This window comes from Trichomycterus rosablanca, chromosome 4 (assembly GCF_030014385.1).
Source record: "Trichomycterus rosablanca isolate fTriRos1 chromosome 4, fTriRos1.hap1, whole genome shotgun sequence".
Classification (NCBI taxonomy): domain Eukaryota; kingdom Metazoa; phylum Chordata; class Actinopteri; order Siluriformes; family Trichomycteridae; genus Trichomycterus; species Trichomycterus rosablanca.
Window position 1 is genome coordinate 51,142,825 of NC_085991.1, and position 15,695 is coordinate 51,158,519.

Sequence of the window (15,695 nt, forward strand, 5' to 3'; positions counted from 1 at the left end):
AGACCCCATCCGGCTTAGTCCCGCCCATATCTGAACAACAGGCCAATCGTTGTTTATGTGGCCTCTCAGCCTTAGCCGGCAGGCAGAGCTGAGATTCGATACGATGTATTCAAGATCCCAGCTCTGGTTCCAGCGTGTATTTTTACCGCTGCGCCACCTGAGCGGTTTAATAGCATTAGTTTTTGAATGGGACGTCCAACAAGCTCATAGACATGTGTCCAAACACTTTCGGCCAAATATTTTAACAGATGATTGGGGGAGGAAAACATAAATAATCTCTAAATAAATGATACGCTTAGCTTCTATTTACACTAAACCGTGCTTTATTTAATGACCAAGTCTTTTTGAGCAGCTAAATGTCCCATGTTATGCAATGCTAACATTTCTATCATGCCGTGTGACTTTGTCAGTGTAAACAAACCAGTGTTGTTTATTTAGAGGTGGAGCTTTACTGAAAATCAGGCTTTTCCAACAATCCCACTGATCCCAAATTGATTATCGTCAATCATTTACCTTCTCCAGTATTGACAGGTCCTTCTGGTCAACATCTAGCTTTCGGGTTCATCCGAAAACAGCCGCTTTAGCCATGAATGCGCTTGTGTCTTCTGTCTGGTGTTGTGTTGTTTTGTCTCTGCTTTGCGTCCACACGTTCGGAGAATCTACTAATACCTTCTGGAGCTCCTCGTATAACAGGTGAGGTGATGGTCGTATGTGAGACGGTTCTGTTCCCTGTGGTGTGGTTGGCTAACTCTGTTCTGCTTTTCAGATTGACGCACTGTGCTTTCTGTCTATCATGTATTATTATTATTATTGTCATATATTATTATATGTATGCTATATGGACAAAAGCTTGCTTTACTGTGGACAGTGACACCTGTGTTCTTCTAGGGCAGCGGTGTCAAACTCAAGGCCCGCGGGACAAATCCGGCCCCCCACGTCGTTTAATGTGGCCCGCGAGAGCTTAAAAGACGTACGATTGTTGTGATGGTTGGAGTAGTTACAGAGACGTACTTATAATTTAATGAGACGCCTGCGCCTTTAAGAGGCAACTGTTGACATTGTAGTCATGGCAACTAACTTTGACTTTGCTGAGAAGCCATGTGACTTTTACGTTTTGGCGGCAAAAGAAGCGTAGTGTAGTCAGTAGCGTAAATAATAATAAATAGACGTTAATTCTCTTGCAGTACAGAAGCATCGTCTGTTACAGAGATCCGGTTACAAATTTACCGTAATTAAATATGGCCGTTACCGTTACTATAGCAATTCGTATTTTTACACAAAATGCTAACTCGTTTACAAAATGCTAACTCGCTAACTGCTATTTTACGTTTGCTTAAATTTCATATTGTACCAGATGTAACACTTGACTACAGCTATGTGCCGGTATTAGGATTTTATTGTTTTTATTGTTTGTATTTTGTAGTTTTACTCCGTTCTGATGCACACAGTGTACAGTTGGGAAGCAAATAAAATCGACATAACTGTATTTTGGAGGGAGCTGTCTGTCTGTCTGTCTGTCTGTCTAGCTGAGAAAAAGGAAAAACTCTTACAATTGTCTTAAAATAAACTGTAAAATATTACATAAACTGCATCTCCCAAAGTGCATGCCAATTTTATGACCTGCAAAGTGACAAAGTGACACATCCCGCCACTAGATGATGTTGAGAAATATTTACAAATATTCCCAAAGTGTACAAGAAGAGAAAACTGAAGCAGAACGAAGAGAATTTAATAAAAGATGTGAAAGTGATTAACATTTTGTGCTTTAGGCCGCTCAGGTGGCGCAGTGGTAAAAACACACACTGGAACCAGAGCTGGGATCTCGAATACATCATATCGAATCTCGGCTCTGCCTGCCGGCTAAGGCTTAGCGGTCACATGAACAACGATTGGTGCAATTACGACCTCCGTTGGCTGCTTGATGGCGCCTGCACAGAGATGAGAAAAGAATGCTGTCAGGGTGTGTCTCTCCGTACACCACGCTGAGCTGCACTGCACTCGTCAAAGTGTAGGTGATAAGATGCATACGGCTGCTGCCCACGTGTCGGACGGGGCCTGGGTTAGCTTCGTTCTCCTCAATCAGAGCAGGGATCGGCATTGGTGGAGAGGAAGCATGACGCAATTGGGCAACTGGACGCGCTAAAAGGGAAAAAAGGAAGAAAAAGCATAAAGAAAATAAAAAATATATATTAAAAAACAAGTTGGTGCTTCAAGAAGAGAAACCGGTATGTCTCTTGTGTTATGAGGCCGTGTCTGTGGTAAAACAGTACAATATAAATGTAGATATACGTACATTATAAATATACAGAATAAATTTTACATTTTGACACCAACCACAGTATTTAACCTCCAAGAAAAACAAAAAATTGTCCAAGACTTAAAAGACGACCGCATTCACATTCACAGCAGGATACGTTACAATTTGAGGGCCACCATAATGTAGATGTGGCCCTCTGTGAAAATGAGTTTGATACACCTGTTCTAGGGTAATGGATAATGGTTGAGCATCCATGGATTTTCTATCACTGCCTTAGACACCACTGTTCCATGTCCGTTGTACTTGTGTATGCAGGGATCTAAAGTTGCTTAGAAGTTCTTCAAGTGATGTTCTTGATTTGTGAAAACAGATGAACCATAGTTGGAGCTCTGTAAATGCCTCCCAGACTTTCCTTTTGTATGGCATGTTGGTTAGTCTAATGGGTGCATCTTTACACTATTCATTTGGGCACAGAGAAGTCACCTCTATAATCTATCTACCATAATCCACATTGTTTTTTAAGTGTGTGTAAACCTTGGACCTCACTTGTTAATCCAGACTTGTGTCTGTCTGAAGGACTAGAACTTTCTCTAGAAGAACTCGAGATACCAGCTCACCTGCTCCCATCGACTGTAAGCTGAAGAGCTGGACGTCCTGGACACCATGCGACTCCTGCACAGACAAGACGGTGAGTGAAGAACCTTCATATTTTACCTGCCTCAAAGAAGCCTAGAATAATATTAGATTGCTTAGTGTGAAAAAGTTTTCACACCCCTCACAAAGCCCCAGTCTCATGCAACACAGTTTATTCGATCATCAGCACCTTCATGATCCTTGGATCCTAGGGCCTGTGGTAGCCTAGTGGGTAGGGCTTTGGGCTATCAACCGGAAGATTGGCGGTTCAAATCCTGGCTCTGCTATGTAGCCACTGTTGGGTCCTTGAGCAAGGCCCTTAACCCTGTCTGCTCCAGGGGCGCCGTAAGTTGGCTGACCCTGCGCTCTGACCCCAGCTTCCAACACCAGCTGGGATATGCGAAGAAAGAATTTCATTGTACTGTACATGTGTATATGTATATATGACAAATAAAGGATATCTTTCTTTCTTTCTTTCTTTCTTTCTTTCTTTCTTCTGTCTGCCGTTAATTGGCATGGCAGATGGGCATGATTCTGTAACACGTGCCCCCTTCCAACCTCCAGCTTTATCCAGGGTGGTACTACAACAAAGCCTGATTGAAAAGAAAGGAAGAAAGCTCTTGCTGCAGTATGTGAGGTGTCACTTTTAAAGGCACATCTATACAGATGTGAAATGTGGTGGAGGTAGCTTAAAAAATGACATGTTTTCAACCTCGCAGTAACAGTTTAGGGACTGTGCACAAAGCAAAGATCTATAAAGACATGAAGAAAAGCCTGGTTCTTGGTTCCTTCTTTGAGCAGCTTTAGAACAAATTGGAACACCAACCGAGGCTTTCTTGACGGCCGTACGAATGCTGTCATCTTTTTACCGAATGGGCACAAATTCCCATACCTAGACATACTTCAAAGTCTTGTGAGAAGCCTTCTCAGATGAGCGGCTGATGTCCTAGCTGGAAATATCACTTAGAGGTCACTCTGTTTTAATTGTGGCGTGTTCAACAAGCTCATGATCAGGTGTCCAAATACTTTTGGCAATATTGTATATGTGGACCCCTGACCATGAGTGCTAATAATGAAGTATGTCAGTGCTTAATCTGATAAAGAGCATTTGTAAGTAATTCCAAAGGTGCTGGTTGGGGTTGAGCCGCTTTATCATGGTCAGGGTCGAGGTGGGTCTGGTTCACCAGATTCCTCGAGACATAGCCAGCCATGCCTGTGTAGACACCTGGCTGGCTGATAGCACTAATAGTGATGGGTTAGCAGCATAAAAGACGGCTGCACCATTTAAGTATCTCTACACCAGACCTGTCAACTTCACCGGGTGTGGCTAAAGCACCTCAACTCAGTAGGTCCTGCAAGAAGGTCCTGGGTTCGATTCCCAGGTGAAGCGGTCTGGGTCCTTTCTGTATAGAGTTTGCATGTTCTCCCTGTGTCTGTGTAGGTTTCCCCCAGGTGCTCCGGGTTCCTCCCACAGTCTAAAGACGTGCAGTCAGGTTAACTGTATGTGTGTGTGTGTGTGTGTGTGTGTGACCGGTGTTGGAATGGTGTGTGCACCCTGTGTGGTCGGCAGGTCCGTTTCCAGTACGTGGAGCACCTGTCCCAGTTCGGCGGTACCAGGTGTGTGCACAGTCAGTGGGACGAGAAGCTTTGCCCGCAGGAGGTGGAGGAGTGTAATCCTCAGGACCAGTGTGGAGACATGTACGCCTGTCCGGAATCAGGTGAGGACTTCCTGTCTGCTCTCTCACAAATACGGTGGCTCGGTGGGTAGCACTGGCACCGCACAGCAAGAAGGTCCTGCGTTCGATTCCCAGGTTGAACGATCCGGGTCCTTTCTGTGTGGTGTTTTCTGCGTGGGTAAATCTTTGGGCTATCAATCGAAAGATTAAAAGTTTGAATCCTGCCTCTGCCATGCTTCCATTTGTGGACCCCTGAGCGAGGCCCCTGACCCTCTCAGCTCCAGTGGCGCCATACAGTGGCTCTAGTCTATTCTGTTTAGAACAAGTGAGCACAAATTCCCACAGACATGCTCCAAAGTCTTGTGGAAGGCACCACTCGATTAGGGACAGTGGTAGCCTAGTGGGTAGAGCTGTGTGGTACCAAATAGACGGTTTACCAAGTAGGGTGCAGCCATTGTTGGGCCCCTTAGCAAGGCCCTTATACCTGTATATGTATATATGACAAAGAAAGGCATTCTAGTCTATTCTGTTTAGAACTAGTGAGCACAAATTCCCACAGACATGCTCCAAAGTCAGACGCAAAAAGAAGGCGCTGTGAGTTACCAAATAGGTTGTAGGTTCAAATCCCAGCCCTGCCATGAAGCCACTGTTGGGCCCCTGAGCGAGGCCCTTATCCCTCTCGGTTCCAGTGGTGCCATGCAGTGGCTCTAGTCTACTCTGTCTAGGACAAGTGAGCACAAATTCCCACAGACATGCTCCAAAGTCAGCCGCAAAGAAGGCGCCACTCTATTAGGGAGAGTTACCAAAAAGAAGGTTTACCAAATAGCTCTAGTCTATTGTGTTTAGAACAAATGAGCACAAATTCCCACAGACATGCTCCAAAGTCAGACGCAGAAAAAGCACCACTTCATCAGGGACAGTGGCAGCCTAGTGTGTAGAGCTGTAAGTTACCAAAAAGAAGGTTGTGGGTTCAAATCCAAGCGCTGCCATGCTGCCACTGTTGGGCCCCTGAGCGAGGCCCTTATACCTGTATATGTATATATGACAAATAAAGGAGTTCTAGTCTATTCTGTTTAGAACAAGTGAGCACAAATTCCCACAGACATGCTCCAAAGTCAGACGCAAAGAAGACACCACTACATTAAGGACAGTGGTAGCCTAGTGGGTGGAGCTGTGTGTTACCAAAAAGAAGGTTGTGGGTTTGAATCCCAGCGCTGCCATGCAGCCTTTGTTGGGCCCCTGAGCAGGGCCCTTAACCCTCTCTGCTCCAGAGCCTGTACTGTACACGTGTAGATGTACTGTATATATGACACATTAAGGTGCTCCATCCACCCTAAATGATCCGCTCCATCTAATGCTCTTGGTTTTGGAACAGTGCGATGAGCTCAGTCAGGCGTCCACATACTTTTGCTCACGCTGGTTGTTTTGTGTGCCTGCAGGACGATGCATCGGTCAGCATCTGCGCTGTAACGGTGATAATGACTGCATGCAGGGCAGCGATGAGGACGACTGTCAGGAGATCAGAGAGCGTGAAACCAAATGTGTCGGCATGCTGCCCATCCCGGGGGCGGAGAAAGCCATACAGGGGTACGAGCCCAAAAATACCAGGGACACAAAACATAACACGATCCAGCTGTGCACCCGGTCAGACGCGCTTACTGTCCAGTTCCACAGTCACTGTCTGACCTGTTATCTACACCCATTCAGTTCTACCAACCACTTTATCCTGGTCAGGGTCACAGTGCTTCCTGTGCCTCCCGGAAACACTGGGCTCAAGGCAGGAACAGTTGATGTACAGGGCATCAATCCATTACAGGGCAATGCTCACTCACTCACTCATTAACTCACTCACTCACTCACTCAATCACTCACTCATTAACTCACTCACTCACTCACTGACTCATTAACTCACTCACTCAATCACTCACTCACTCACTTAATCACCCACTCACTCACTCATTAACTCACTCACTCACTCACTCACTCATTAACTCACTCACTCACTCATTAACTCACTCACTCACTGACTCATTAACTCACTCACTCAATCACTCACTCACTCACTCACTCACTCACTCACTCATTAACTCACTCACTCACTCACTTAATCACTCACTCATTAACTCACTCACTCAATCACTCACTCACTCACTTAATCACTCACTTACTCATTAACTCACTCACTCACTTAATCACTCACTCATTAACTCACTCACATATGAACTCACTCACTCAATCACTCACTCATTAACTCACTCTCTCATTAACTCACTCACTCACTCTCTCACTGACTCATTAACTCACTCACTTATTCACTCTCTCATTAACTCACTCACTCATTAACTCACTAACTCACTCACTCTTTAACTCACTCACTTATTCACTCATTCATTAACTCACTCACTTACTCACTCATTAACTCACTCACTTATTCACTCTCTCATTAACTCACTCACTCACTCATTAACTCACTTATTCACTCTCTCATTAACTCACTCATTAACTCACTCAAACACTCACTCACTCACTCACATATTCACTCACTCACTGACTCACTCACATACTGATTCACTTACTCATTCACATATTCACTCACTCACGTATTCACTCACATTCACTCACTCACATACTGATTCACTTACTCACATATTCACTCACATACTCATTCACTCACATACTGATTCACTCACTCACTCACATACTGATTCACTCACTCACATATTCACTCACTCACATACTGATTCACTCACTCACATACTGATTCACTCACTCACTCACATACTGATTCACTCACTCACATGTTCACTCACTCACATACTGATTCACTCACTCACATACTGATTCACTTACTGAAATATTCACTCACTCAATCACTCATACTAATTCACTCACTCACATGCTGATTCACTCATTCACTCACATACTGATTCACTCACTCACATACTGATTCACTCACTCACATATTCACTCACTCACTCACATACTGATTCACTCACTCACTCACATACTGATTCACTCACTCACTCACTCACATACTGATTCACTCACTCAATCACTCACATACTGATTCACTTACTCATTCACATATTCACTCACTCACTGATTCACTCACTCACATATTCACTCACTCACATACTAATTCACTCACTCACATATTCACTCACTCACATACTGATTCACTCACTCACATATTCACTCACTCAATCACTCACTCACTCACTCACATACTGATTCACTCACTCACATATTCACTCACTCACTTACTGATTCACTCACTCACATATTCACTCACTCACTCACTCACATACTGATTCACTCACATATTCACTCACTTAATCACTTTCATTCACATACTGATTCACTCACTCACTCACATACTGATTCACTCACTCAATCACTCACATACTGATTCACATATTCACTCACTCACTTATTCACTCACATACTGATTCACTCCCTCACTCACTTACTGATTCATTCACTCACATAATCACTCACTCACTCAATCATGTATTCACTCACTCACTCACTCACGCAATCACCCATTTACCTAATCACTCACTCAATCACTCACTCACTCACTCACTCAATTACTGTGTCCTGCACATAGTCCTGACCTTAGCCCCATTCAACAGCTCTGGGGACAGCAACATCATCGCCCAGCTGTACAGTACCCATACACAGACATACTTATCAGAAGCCTGTTATTATGGTATATAGTGGAACAGTTTCAGAAATCATTCATGTCTTTTTAAGTGACAATATGTTACCTGAACTCTTCCACGCCTGCACTTTTCAGCTACAACGCCCTGTCTGATGTTTTTGTGGACCGCGTTCTCGATCATAACTACTTCGGGGGCATCTGCGAGTACATCTATAATGGAGAGTGGAGGATGCTGACCTACGACGCCTTCTGTGAAAACCTCTACTACAGTGACGATGAGAAGTACTTCAGGATGCCCTACAACTTCCTGTCGTACCGGCTGGTGGTATGAGAACTGGCGGTTATGACACTTTACTATAGTATTACCCATATAATCAAACCTGGCTGTTTTAAACGTATAAAATGCTTTTATATTAGGCTCAGTCTACAGGCCAGGAATCATCGGAATACTACAGTGACGCCACGGAGCTACTGGAAGCTATAAAAACCGAGAACTCCTTCAACATGGGAGTGTCCGTGGGGGTCATGTATGTGGAGGTGGGGTTGTCTGGGTCGATCGAATATGCACATCTGGAAAACATAACCAAGTACGACAGTAAGGTACGATGGAGAGGTATGTACACTGTGTGGTCAAAAGTATTTGGACACCTGAGCATGGCCTTGTTGGACTATACTTGCTATAACAGCCAGTCTTAGACTTTGAATCATGTCTGCAGTCATTGTGGCAGTTGTAGCTTAGCGGTTAAGGTACTGAACTAGTAAGCAGAAGGTTGCCGGTTCAAACCCCACCACTGCAAGGTTGCCACTGTTGGGCCCTTGACCAAGGCCCTTAAACCTCAATTGCTTAGGAATTTGTGCCCATGCAGTCAAACGATTTGTATGGCTCATTTGTATGGCTGGGCACTGATGTTGGTCAAGAAAGCCTCAGCTGATGTTCCAGTTCATTCCAGAGCTGTTTAATGGGGCTGAGGTCAGGACAGGGACACAGTCATGCTGGAACAGGAAAGGACCTTCCCTAAACTGTTACTGCAAAGCACATCATTTCCTTTATATAATTGATTTATTACCCCTGTTGGCATTTGCAGTGGCTAAAAACATAAACTCAATCATTAGAAGGGGTGTCTCAATACTTTTGTCTGTATGGTGTAAATTCACCTATGCCTACCATACAGATAAGCATTGCGGGTATACAATTACTGTCTGTGGATTATCTGTTGCTTTTTACACTTTGCCAGACAGTGATTGTATACCCAAACAGGTTAATCTGTATTATAGCTTACACCAATTAGGCATAACATTATGACCACCTTCCTAATATTGTGTTGGTCCCCCTTTTGCTGTCAAAACAGCCCTGACCCATCAAATCATGGACTTCACTAGACCCCTGAAGGTTTGCTGTGGTATCTGGCACCAAGATGTCAGCAGCAGATCTTTTAACTCCTGTAAGTTGTGAGGTCGGGCCTCCATGGCTCCTCAAACCGTTCCTGAAGCATTTTTGCTTTGTGCTGAAAGAGGCCACAGCCATCAGGGAATATCATCTCCATGAAAGGGGGGACATGGTCTGCAACAATGCTTAGGTAGGTGGTACATGTCAAAGTAACATCCACATGGATGGCAGGTTTCCCAGCAGAACGTCTCCCAAAGCATCACACTGCCTCCGCCAGCTGGCCTTCTTCCCATAGTGCATCCTGGTACCATGTGTTCCCCAGGTAAGCGACGCACACACACCCAGCCATCCAAGTGATGTAAAAGAAAACCTGATTCATCAGACCAGGACACTTGCTTCCATTCCATTCCTCGTGGTCCAGTTCCGATGCTCACGTGCACATTGTTGGAGCTTTCGGTGATGGACAGGGGTCAGCATGGGCACCCTGACTGGTATGTAGCTATGCAGCCCCATACACAACAAACTGTGATCAATGAGCCTTGGCTGCCCATGACCCTGTCGCCGGTTTACCACTGTTCCTTCCTTGGAGCACTTTTGACAGATACTGACCACTGCAGACCGGGACACACCCCACAAGAGCTGCAGTTTTGGAGATGCTCTGACCCGGTCATCTAGTCATGACAATTTGGCCCTCAAACTCACTCAGATCCTCACGCTCGCCCATTTTTCTGCTTCTAGCATCAACTCTGAGGATAAAATGTTCACTTGCTGCCTGATATATCTCACCCACTAACAGGTGCCATGATGAAGAGATAATCAGTGTTATTCACTTCACTTGTCAGTGGTCATAACGTTATGCCTGGTCGGTGTACAGTAGATCTCTGGTTGCTGTAGACTCTGCTGTATGATTCGACTCTGTACCTTGTGCCTGTCGCCATGTAGGATGTGGGGTTCCTCCGGCTGGTGTCCAGGGTGGAGACGACCCACTTTAAGATGAGGAGTCAGGATCTGATGCTGCACGAGGACATGCTGATGTCTCTGATGGAGCTGCCTGAAGTCTACGACTTTGGCGCCTACTCCCGCTTCATCAGCAAGTTTGGCACTCACTACGTCACGAGTGGCGTCATGGGGGGCGTCCTGGACTACGTAGTGGTGGTCAACAAGCAGGTCATGATACAAGAGAGTAAGGATCCACTCATACCTGCATTTACACTACTTTTACAGATCAGGATAATCCTGGTCCAGGTTACGGTGGGTCCAGCATTATGAAAACACTGGCCGCCAAGCAGAAACACAACCCAAAGAGGGCGCCAGTTAACTGTAGGGTAACATACAGATTTACTCATTCACACCTTAAGAGCAGCCAAATGACTTCTAACCAGAAGAAAACTGGCGTAACCATAGAAAAAAACCCTCACAGTCAGTGACCGGAAGTGAGATTCATACCCAAGACCTTAGAATCCATTCCACTAGCTGCACACTGTGCCACCCGAGGAACGAGGAATGAATCAATGCCAACCATCCACTCTTTTTTATCACTCAGAACTGGAGTGGTACGAGATAGGCGGTTGCTTTGGCGCCTCTCTGGGTCTGTCCACTCTCATCACTCAGGGTGTGACTGCCAAGGTGCAAGCAAAAGGAGAAAAATGTGAAAAAATTGGTGATCGGAACAAAGGTACGTACGGCTCGTCATTTACTGGTTTTCCTTAAAACACAGTCACAGTAAAAAAAAAAAAACAACCACAGTCGAATCCTTTCTCACGCAGATCAGCAGACCAGCAGCAATGCGATCGTTGATGTCATTGGCTTCGTGAAAGGAGGAACTTTGGGACACAGTGCTGCTCAGCTGGCAATCCGTGATGCCAACACGTACAGACAGTGGGGCAAATCTCTCAAGTACAGCCCTGCCGTCATTGACCATGAGGTATCATGTTTACTTTAAAGGAAAAACCTTTACAGTTGGAGTCAGGAGACCAGGTCTTCAGCAGTAGAGTTTTATTATCACATACTGAAGTACAGGGGCAGCTTGGGAGACCAACAGATCTCTCTAACAGTAACCAACAGATTTCTAATGATTGTTTTTCATGCCAACGTTTTTTCCGAGTGGTTTCCAGGCTGCATCCCAAACCGCAGCTCATGTGCTCTATAGTGAGTAGCTTTATTATTTGGCTCTATCTCATGACAGTGGTTTGCAATTTGGAACACATCCAATGTCCAATGCTGTGGTCACATTTAGCTTTGGTTGAACAAGGTGGCTTAAAAAGTGCTTAAGCTGAAATCTTACACCAGATTCCCCAGACTAACGTGATCACACCACAGCTGATCAAACCCAGACTGGTGACAGTACACAGTGGTGTTTATTTTACAGGTCTCTGGAACACCGTTTGTCCAAATGATCTTTTCTTATTTGTTTTGTATTGATGTTGGTGAAGATGTTCTCCACACCAAACTGGTCACACTGTGTTTTTATAGAATTTACTTTGTGTACAGAGTCATTCAGTGACAGCAAAGGTCCTCGCCAAAGCATCAAATTATTTATACTTATTTAATTTTATACATCCGTTAGCAATGGGTGTGCAACACGAACAACGCGTAAATGTAATAATTACGCTGTGTCTAGTAGAATATTGTATAGTATAATATAGTATAGAATAGTGTAGGGTAGTACAGTGTAGTATAGTGTAGTATAATATAGTGTAATATTGTATAGTATAACAGTATAGAATAGTGTAAAGTATAGTATACAATACTATAGTTTAGTGTAAAGTAGTAAACTATAGTATTATACTGTGTAGTATAATATAGTGTAGGGTAGTATAGTATAATATTGTACAAAATAATATAGTGTAGTATAGTGTAGAATTGTATAAAATAGTATAGTATAATATAGTATACTGCCAAATTGATGCGCGGACCGTGATCCGCTGAGAGCCGACCCCGCAACAGAACGGGACAAAGGCCAAGGAAAAGAAGAAGAAGAGTATAATATAGTATACAATAGTGTAGGGTAGTACAGTGTAGTATAGTGTAGTGTAATATTGTGTAGTATGATATAGTATAGAATAGTGTAAGGTAGTACAGTATAGTATACAATACTACAGTTTAGTGTAGAGTAGTAAAGTATAGTATTATATTGTGTAGTATAATATAGTGTAGGATAGTATAGTATAATATGGTATAGAATAATATAGTGTAGTATAGTGTAGAATTGTATAGAATAATATAGTATAACAGTATAGAATAGTATTGTATAGCATACAGTAGTATAGTGTATTGTATATAGTATAGTACAGTGTAGGATAGTATAATAATGCAGTATAATATAGTGCAGTATAATATAGTATAATACAGTATAGTAAAGTATGATATACTGTAGTATAGTATAGTAAAGTGTAGCATAGTATAGTGTAGGGTGGTATAGTATAGTGTAGAATTGTATTGTATAGTATAGTGTAGAGAAGAATGGTATAGTATTGTATAGTATAATAGAGTATAGAATAGTATAGTACAGTATAGTTTAGGGTAGAGTAGTATAGTATAATATAATATAGAATAATATAGTGTAGGATATTATAGTGCAGTATAATATAGTATAATACAGTATAGTTAAGTATGATATACTGTAGTATAGTATAGTGTAGCATAGTATAGTATAGTAAAGTGAAGCATAGTATAGTATAGTGTAATATTTTACTTTACTTGCTATGATCATGTACTGTCACACTTCACATTAACTTTGGCTAAACGTGTCTCATTTGTACATGGAGTAAACAACTCTCTCTTTCACTTTCACTCATTATACACAGACTCTGCCCATCTACGAACTGGTACGTTCCAGCACGGCAGCGGCTCAGGCTGGCACCAGGCTGCCACACCTTAAACGGGCGTGGGAGGAGTACATGCAGCAGTTCAACCGGTGCCGCTGCGCCCCCTGTCGGAACAACGGTGTTCCCCTGCTCTCGCTCACTGCCTGCAGCTGCATCTGCCCGAATCGGTACATCGGCACGGCCTGCGAGAAGAGCCAGCAGACAGGTGAGAGATCTGATCCTCAGATCCTGACCAGCTGAAAGTGTATCAGACACCTGCAGAGCTTCAAAGCTCAGTCACACCAGAATAATGTGCCAGATTAACGGCCGTGGTTAGACTGGAAGTGGCAGATATAAGTGACAGATTTCTCTTCATTTCATTTCCTATCAAACAAACTACATTCTTAATATATTACATTTTATTACATTATTACATTACATGTTACATCTCCTTAGATCAACAGAGAATGATTTTTAAAAAGTGAGAAGTAAATGCAGTAATGTAGGGTAGAACATTGTAGTATAGTATAGTACAGTGTAGGGTAGTATAGTGCAGTATCATATAGTATAAAATAGTGAAGGGTAGTATAGTGTAGTGTAGGGTAAAACAGTAATGTATAGTATAATATAGTATAGCGTATGGTAGTATAGTAGAGTACAGTATAGTATAAAACAGTGAAGTTTAGCACAGCGTAGTAGAGTATTATGTAGGGTAGTGCAGTGTCGTGTAGTATCATATAATACAGTATAGTAAAGTATGATATAGTATAGTATAGTGTAGTATAGTATAGGGTAGTATAGTAGAGTAAAGTGTAGTACACAACAGTAAAGGAAAGTAGAGTATTGTGTAGGGTAGTGCAGTGTCGTGTAATATCATATAATACAGTACAGTAAAGTATGATATAGTATAGTGTAGTATAGTATAGGGTAGTATAGTAGAGTAAAGTGTAGTACACAACAGTAAAGAAAAGTAGAGTATTGTGTAGGGTAGTGCAGTGTCGTGTAGTATCATATAATACAGTATAGTAAAGTATGACAAACCTTTAAACATTTTAAATGATAACATTAGTGAATTTAATCTACAGTTGTGCTTTCTGGTATTTTTAATGCTGATTTGAGAAATCATATAGTATGAAGGCCTCAGAGAAGTAGTGGTGATGTGTGGGGGAAGTGGGTAACCGAACACCTCCCTGAAGCTTGGGATGGGTTTGTATGTGGTGGTGGTGAAGGTGGAATGTAGAATGATTGTGTAAAATGGGTTCCAATTTAATTCCACTAGATGTTTTAACCAATCGGGTTAGTGCATTGTTGTGTTGTGCTGATGCTCCATTTCTCTCCACAAACCCAACAACCACTGACAAGGAAATGAATGCAAAACAGTAACAGACAGAAACAGTGCAGATTTTAAATATTAATCTATAGGAAAACGTTTTCGGTAGATTTTACCTCCTGTTTGGACTAGAGTTACACTTGACCACCTGTAGCCTAGTACAACAACTGTTAAAACTGCTTTCCTTTTCTATTTTCAGGTGGTCCTACTCATGGTGCATGGAGCTGCTGGAGTTCCTGGTCTGCTTGTGTCTCAGGGACGAGGACACAAAGTCGAGAGTGCAACAATCCAGCACCAAACAACGACGGTCTTCAGTGTCTTGGAAAGTCTGTGCAGAGGAAACACTGCTAAAATAAACCTGTACTGCAGAGATCATGATTCTACCATGACTCTTCAATATTATTTCACTCATATTACTTAATAAAAATATCATTTTATTTTTAAACAGAGAATCACACTGGAGCTCCTGTGTTCATGTTCTGCATGAAAACTGAGACCATTTTTTAAATAAAAAATCATTCTTTAAGTGATAAACATAACACAACTGTGGTTTAAAAATAGTATTGTGTATAGTGAAGGGTAGTATAGTATAGTACAGTATATTAAAGTGTAGGGTAGTGCAGTATAGTATATTGCAGAGTAGTATAGTATAGAAAAGTATAGTATAGAAAAGTATGTTGTAGTGTAGGGTATAGTATAATATAATATAGAATAGCATAGAAAAGTATATTATAGTATGGTGTAGTATAGTAAACAGCAGTATGGCACAGTGTAGTATTTTATAGTATAATATAGTATAGAAAAGTATAGTGTAGTATAGTATAATATAGTATAAAACAGTAAAATATGGTACAGTACAGTATAGTATAGTGTAGTGCAGAGATGGGGACTCAAGTCCGTGAGTCGCGCGTAAGTCGCACACACAGCGACTTCAGACTCGAC

At 42.5% G+C, this 15,695-nt stretch overlaps 1 protein-coding gene across 1 annotated transcript; it reads left to right on the plus strand.

The window, feature by feature from the left end:
• The first annotated feature begins 571 nt into the window (after positions 1-571).
• c8a (complement component 8, alpha polypeptide) lies at positions 572-15,205 on the plus strand. The gene is made up of 11 exons (XM_062994465.1): positions 572-693; positions 2,834-2,945; positions 4,461-4,608; positions 6,006-6,153; positions 8,366-8,555; positions 8,648-8,830; positions 10,560-10,800; positions 11,161-11,292; positions 11,384-11,541; positions 13,424-13,649; positions 14,953-15,205. The coding sequence occupies exons 1-11, from the start codon at positions 587-589 to the stop codon at positions 15,102-15,104; spliced, it is 1,797 nt and encodes a 598-aa protein (XP_062850535.1). The 5' UTR covers positions 572-586; the 3' UTR covers positions 15,105-15,205.
• Positions 15,206-15,695: the final 490 nt, after the last annotated feature.